Genomic DNA, 7,472 nt, shown 5'->3' on the forward strand with positions numbered 1-7,472 from the left:
TGAAACAAATTTTCAAGACAACCTGGATGATTGATGGGAAAGGTTGTGCTGGGCTGGGAGAGGAGCACAGTTCAGTGTGGGCTGTGTAGGCAAAGACTGTACCTCAGCGAATCTGGAGCAGGACTCAGGGAACTGAATCATTGGCAGCTATGTCAGTTTCCAGACTTCTCAACCCACAAACGCCAAAGACAACTTAGAAGTTCAGTAGGAAAGGTCTGTTGGACTTGGGTGAGAGAGGAGCGTGGTGCAGCCCCAGCCCTGGCACAACTCCGAGGTGGCAGCAGAAACTGCTTGCAGAGCTCTTGGCCCACAGATGGAGGAGGGGATCGAGTGGCTGATGAGAGGGGAATTGCAGGGATCTCTTTGCTGGAGTTGAGGTAGGATTCTCTTGCTTTGCTTGTGCTTAGATCTGGCTCACAGTTCTGGGTAGTGGTCCTGGGGTGAGGAGGAGCACTGGCATGGCAGAGCTTGCGGTGGCGGTAGAGAGGGAAACTTCCTCACAATTTCAAGCAGAAAAGAGTGAGTTTGGTCACTCATAGACCAGAGCACAGGAAAGGAAAGGAGTAAACACCTCTCTTGATCATACCACCTTGGAAAAACTGAAAATTTACAGGTCCCTAGAAGTATCTCTGAAAACAACTGCACAAAACCCCTGAAGCTTGGGACAGTACACCCTCCATACCGGAAGCAGACTCCTACCTTAACAAAGAGTTTAAAAGTCAAGTAAATGGCTGGGAACATGAGCAAACAGCACAAAAAGAGTCAGACCAAAGAATCTTACTTTGATGACAAAGAAGATCAAAACATGCAACCAGAAGACACAAAAGTCAAAGCTCCTACATCCAAAGTCTCAAGAAAAATATGAATTTCTTTCAGGCCATGGAAGAGCTCAAAAAGGATTCTGAAAAGCAAGTAAGAGAAGTAGAGGAAAAACTGGTAAGAGAAATGAGAGTGATGCAAGGAAATCATGAAAAATGAGTCAACAACTTGCTAAAGGAGACCCCAAAAAATACTGAAGAAAATAACACCTTAAAAAGTAGACTAACTGGCAAAAGAGGTCCCAAATGCCAATGAGGAGAAGAATGCCTTAAAAAGCAGAATTGGCCAAATAGAAAAAGAGGCCCAAAACCTTAATGAAGAAAATAATTCCTTAAAAATTAGAATAGAGCAAATGGAAGCTAATGACTCTATGAGAAATCAAGAAATTATAAAACAAAATCAAAAGAATGAAAAAACAGAAGCCAATGTGAAATATCTCATTGGAAAGACAACTGACCTGGAAAATAGATCCAGGAGAGAGAATTTAAAAATTACTGGACTACCTTAAAGCCATGATCAAAAAAAAGAGCCTAGACATCATCTTTCAAGAAATTATCATGGAAAATTGCTCTGATATTCTAGAACCAGAAGGCAAAATAGAATTTGAAAGAATCCACCAATCACCTCCTGAAAGATAACGGCTTCTACTTTTTTAGCTTAGTATGAGGTGAGGCCCTCAGGTTGGGGATAGAGGAAGGTGTGCTGGTAGGAGGCTTGAGGAGAGAAGAAAAGGTATAGAACAACTGCTGTGGTGAGCAGAATAGAGGCTGCCTTGAGGCAGCAAGTTCCCCATCCCTGGGAATAGTAAGACATAGGGTGAGATGTAATGATAAAAGATTATTATCAGATAACAGAAATATGGAAACGTTCAAGTGTATGAGAATCCTTGTGCTGATGTGCAGTGAAGGAACAGGTTATTCTCTTGAAGATACTGAAGAATTGGGAGTATTCAAGATACATGTTGTAGTTCCCTAGTACCAAGGCAGGAACTGAGTTTGAAAGTGAGACTATGAGATTTATATGAGCTGATGCAAAGTGAAACGTACTGTGTACAAAGTAACAGCAATATTGGAGGATGATCAACTATGAATGACTTAGTTATTCTTAGTAATACAATGATCCATGACAGCTCTGAAGGACTTATAATGAAAAATGCTATCTATCCCCAAAGAAACAACTGATGGTATCTGAATATAGACTGAAGCATACTTTTAACTTTTTCATTTTTCTTGAGGGTTTTGTCTATGTTTTCTTTCATAACATGACTGTTATGGAAGAGGTTTGCACGACCATACATGTATAATCTGTATCAAATTCCTTGCCTTCTCAATGGAGGGTGGTGGGTGAGTAGGGAGGAAGGGAGAGAATCTGGAATTCAAAGTTTTAAAAATGAATATTAAAAATTGATTTTACATGTAACTGGGGAAAAATAAAATACTAAATAAATTTTTAAAAATTGTAAAAAAAAAAAAGTGAGACTGAGCCAGGTCTTGAACTCATTGAGAAAGGAAGGATATTGTTATTAATGGCCACCCTAATATGAACTAGGTGAGAAATTTTAACAGAATGAACTACAAAGGAGGAGAGATTACTGAGTGAAGAGTGCAGAGGGAGGGTCTGGAAGCAGTAATGGGGAACAAAGAGTAATCTGGATTCCCTCATTGCAACCATTGAGTTGGAGGTATGAGAGAAGGTAAAGTTATAGTCAGTAGTGAAAAGGATGGCCAGGAATTTAGTATCATGGGGACAGGAGGATGGAGAGGTCTTAGTGAGTGCTAGTAGATGGAAGAAAGAGTGGGGAGAAAGAATGAAAGGTAATTTGTAGAATGTCCCCTATGTAGGGGACGTAGCAGAAGGAGCTATCTGGAGTAGGACTTTGTGAGTTTAGGATTGAGGTGGATGGGAATGAGGGAGTGGACAGCAAGGTTTGGGGAATGATACCCTTTTTGGAGGCATTCCTCAAATTACTTTACTTAGCATAAATAAATTCAATCCTGCCTCAACTGTACTTAGCACAATGCACTGCTCATGACACATGTTCAATAAATGTTTATGAACAGAAGAAATGTTATACGGAGTCAGGAGGACCTGAGTTCAAATTCAGCCTTAGATACTTGACACTTACTAGCTGTGTGACCTTGGGCAAGTCACTTAACTCTGTCTCACCTTAAAAAAAAGTTATACTATTCATTCAAGTCATTGGATAGAAGTCATACAACAGATTTTTATTAGAATAAAAGAGAGCAATGAATTATCTCTGTGGGAAATTTATTCTCAACTCACTTAAGTGAAAAATACCCCAAATTATTATTACTGTACAGCTACTTTATAGATATGTATTACTGCATAGTTAAGTAGACAAAACTATCATATAAATGATCTATATAAATCTAGATTATTATTACTATATAGATATTAGATGCCATAAAGATTATTACTGTATAGATTGATATATAGATATTATCTGTATAAATAATAGATATCATTATTATACAAATAGACTATATAAAGTTATTATTATATAGACAATCACCGTATGCATACACTGTACAATTTACTTTCAAAATTACCTGAAAACTGGGGAACATTTATAGGAAACATATATAAGCATCATAGAAAAGAGAACTAAATAGTCAAATAAGTTAAATGTAAACAATAATATTGTTTCATACTGATTTAATAGCATTTTTAAATAAATGCATTTAAATAAAATTTAATTCAGCTCAGAGGATCAAACAAATCAAACAAATAAATGTCAAAGATAAGTTAATGCCAGCAAATGTACTCACCTCTATCCCCATTGTTTCCTTTGGTGTCTTCTATTGAATCTAAACAATCAATAAGGACCTCTCCAGGTCTTGTTTTCATTTGTCTAAAATAAAGCATCAATGGAAATATATTATAATCTTTTATCTAGAAACAATGAAACCATTTATAATGCTTTCATTTATTGAATGAGCATATTTTGATTGCTAAAGTATGTACAAAATCCAAATTAAAGTGATGACATAGTCCTGGTCCTTCAGGAACTTAGAATTTAGTTAAGGAGACAAGCCATATGCACATGAAGTAATAATGCAAAGCAGTACATAATTACATGATAAAATGGTTCAATGTCAGCTCAGCAGGATTTTACCAGCGGAATGCCCCAGTGATCTCTGTTTGGCCCCATGCTATTTAACATTAATATCTGCGGACAATCACAAAGTTACTTTGAGCTCAAGTCATACAAGGATTGGTTGAAAGAACAAGGGGCATTTAGCTTGGAGACGAGAAATCACAAGGGACCCATGATAGCTGCTTCCAAATATTTGAAAGGCTGTGATGGGGAAGAAAGATAGGACTATTTTGGGCACTAGAAGGCAGATTCATTGTCAATGGGTAGAAAGTTTCAGAGGTCCATTTAGGTTTGATATCAGGAAAAACTTCCTAACAATTAGGGCTGCTGTTAAGGACAGTGGGCTGCCTTAGGGAGTATTAGATTTCCTCTTCATTGGAAGTCCCCAAAGAGAGACTGGCTGGCCACTTATCAGGTATGTTATACTGGGGATTCTTTTCAGGTATGGGTTGGACTAGGTTGTCCCTGCAATCTCTTCCCACTCTCAAATTCAGTGACACAAAAAAGAGGAAGTAGGACATTAGTTAGACCTTGAAAAATGGGTAGAATTTGAGGAGTTGGAAGGGTGAAATAAGGGAGAAGAATAAGACTGATCAGAGCAGTTAGGAATGACTGAAATATGCTCTGGGGATTATGGGGAGAATGGCTTGGCTGGAACAGAGATTTCAGGTTAGGGAAGACTACCACGAAGTAAAGTTGGATAGGTTAGTGGATGTTAAATTATGGAGGGACTTAGGTGTCAGCCTATAGAATATGGATTTTATCCCATTGACAATAGTCGATGGAAGATTTTGTGATAATTTATTGATAATTTGTGATAATTTACTGAAAAAGTGCTTTCAGAAGATTGGTGTAGATGGGTTGAAATGGGGTGAGAAGAAAGCAGAAAGACCAGTTACAAGATTGTTAGGGGCAGGTAGGTGGCACAATGGATAGAGCTCTGGCATTGGAGTCAGGAGGACCTGAGTTCAAATCCACCTCAGACACTTGGCACTTACTAGCTGTGTGACCCTGGGCAAGTCACTTAACCCTGACTGCCTTACCAAAAAGAAAAAAAAAAGATTTTATTGTAGTAGTAATCCAGCAGTGATTTGAGCCCTTGGGTAGGGGTCATTTTTTTTTTTTTGTCTTCTCTCTAGGGTTTTGTGACACGAACTCTCCTGTTTTCCTTCTGTCAGACCTCTTTCTGTGGATCTTCACTCAGGTCATGCCCACTAATTATGGGTATACCCCCAAGATTCTGTCTTTGGCTCTCTTTCTCCCTCGGAGACCTCAGCTTCCGTGGCTTCAGTTATTTCTATGCCAATGATTCTCAGATCTGCTTATCCAGCCCTAACCTCTCTCCTAATTTCCTGTCTCTCACCTCCAACTACCTACATACATCTCTAACTGGATGTACTAAAAACATCTTAAACTCAACACGTCCAGAACCAAACTCATTATCTTTTCTCCACAAACTCCCCTCTTTTTTCTAACTTTCCTATTACCGCGCAGAGCACTACTCCTCTCCTAGTCACTCCGGTTTATAACCTAGGTGTCATCTTTGAATCCTTACTCTCATCCCTTCCTCCACAGGCAGGACATAGACAATATTATAGATATATATTGGATATAGACCCAACCTGTTGCTAAGAATTCTCTCCCTCCTTCTCTCCACCAGACCCCACCTTCTACAAGAAGCCTTTTCCAATTCTGCTTAATCCTAGCGCCTTCCCTCCGTGGATTATCTCCAGTTCATCCTGTATACAGGTTGTTTGTACACAGTTTGCAGGTTGCATCTCCTATGAGAATGAGCTCCTGTAAAGCAGGGACTGTTTTCTGCCTTTGTATCTCCCCCCACCCCTTCCTCGGCACGGTGCCTGGCACACAGTAAGCGCTTAATAAATGTCTGCTGACTGCTAAGACGCTTCTACTATAGAAAGCTGAGGAAGAAGAGAGCTGAACAGCAACGGTGGTGGTCGGGAGATTCCTGAGCCCCTCACTGCCCAGGGGGGTGGTCGGTAGAAGCCAATCCCAGCCCGGGCCGGGCAGCCTCCAGGGCAGCTTTGGCCTCTCCCAGGGGCGGCGGCCATCTGGGGGCCTCGGACCCGCCTGGACCGTCGGACGTGCCCCGCTCATCCCAGGCCCCTATGGGGCAGTGACGCCCCTTGCAAGCCGCGGGGAAGCGGCCCTTTTGGGTGTGGTTTGCTACTCACTGAGACGACACGTCGAACCGGACATCTCGGTCCTCCCAAAGCGCGTCTAACACCGACATGGTAGCCTGGGCCTCGCGAGGGATTCCCGGGCCGCTTCCCTCCGGCTCCAAGGCAACCGTCCCTTTCTATCACGGGTTCTACGGCGAGCACCAGGAGCCAAGCTTCCCGAGAGATTGCGCCTGCGCCTTTCCTAACCCTCCTCCTCCTCCTCTCTCCCGCTCCCCCGGGATTAGCTGCAGTTACTGTGGCGCCTGGCGCCCGGCTGCCTGTTCCTTGTTCTTCCCAGTGCCTGCCACTGGGAGTGGAGTTTGCAGGCTGAAGGCTCTTTGCTAACTGACCCAAACGCAGCTATTTCTGCAACTCTATAGTCTTGCCAGCTCCCATCTACCTTAGACCGCTCTTCCCTCGCCAAATCCTTCTCCCTCCGCCCCCGCTCCATTAATTCCCAGAAGCTCAAATCCCCTAGGAAATCCGAGACTGTAATAGTTTTATCCTGTCAGGCAGTCGGTCAACAAGCATTTGTTAACCTCCTACTATGTGCCACGCACTGTGCTAAGCGTGTATTAGGCACTTGCTATGTGCCTAGTATCGTGCTAAACTCTAGGGGTGCAAAGGAAAAAGACAATCTCTTTCCTCAAGGAGCTCATAATCTAATGGAAAAGACAGTATGCAAATCACTAAGTATAAATAAGCGATATATATAGGATAATTTGGGGATAACTGAAGGAAGGTTATGAAGAATGGGGTGTCTGTCACAAGAAAGTAACAACCTCCGCTCCCCTTTATTCTGGTTTTAGACCAAACCAAAAAAGTTGTATATGTTATAGCTTTTTTTTTTAATTTAAAGAATTACCTAGTTCTTTTCTTTACTTTTCTCCTTACTACCCAGGAGCAGCCTAATTTTCCTCAAAATATCATCCAAGCTACCTAGTGAATTTGAGGAAAGAGTTAAAACGATTTATGTTTAAGGAAAAGCTCTACTCTTCCTTTCTGCCACATCCAAAAGTCAGCTCTTCCATAGAGTGATGAAACTTGAAGCAAAACATTTAAAAAGCTCTTTTCTCTCTCTCCCAGCCTGTTGACTACATTGTCCTTTCTTTGCCTTGTTCTCGAAACCCTTCCCCCAATGATCCCAAAGTATCACTTTCTACCAGAGCGCTTCTGTGCTTGAAATTCCTACTTTGTCATTTGGACTAAAAAGTCACTCTCTCCGTCCAGCCACACTCGCATTCCTTAGCACGGCACGTTAGCGATCCGTAATTCTCTCAGCGTGGATTCATTTATCAAATTATCTGGAAATGGGATCCAGGTAAATTCAATGAGGATGAGGTGGAGTTTAT

The 7,472-nt window shown here is 41.5% G+C and overlaps 1 protein-coding gene across 1 annotated transcript in view; it reads right to left on the reverse strand.

Moving 5' to 3' along the window:
* The window catches only part of BBS5 (Bardet-Biedl syndrome 5), a 32,056-nt gene extending 25,741 nt beyond the window's left edge, over nt 1–6,315 (reverse strand). Inside the window, exons 1-2 of the mRNA XM_020991080.2 lie at nt 6,133–6,315; nt 3,609–3,691 (exon numbers count right to left, since the gene is read on the reverse strand). Coding sequence (XP_020846739.1) covers nt 3,609–3,691; nt 6,133–6,191 — 142 coding nt within the window. The 5' untranslated portion in view covers nt 6,192–6,315. The remainder of the gene's footprint in view (nt 1–3,608; nt 3,692–6,132) is intronic.
* Nucleotides 6,316–7,472: the final 1,157 nt, after the last annotated feature.

This window comes from Phascolarctos cinereus, unplaced genomic scaffold (genome assembly GCF_003287225.1).
Source record: "Phascolarctos cinereus isolate Bilbo 61053 unplaced genomic scaffold, phaCin_HiC Scaffold_726;HRSCAF=1367, whole genome shotgun sequence".
Classification (NCBI taxonomy): domain Eukaryota; kingdom Metazoa; phylum Chordata; class Mammalia; order Diprotodontia; family Phascolarctidae; genus Phascolarctos; species Phascolarctos cinereus.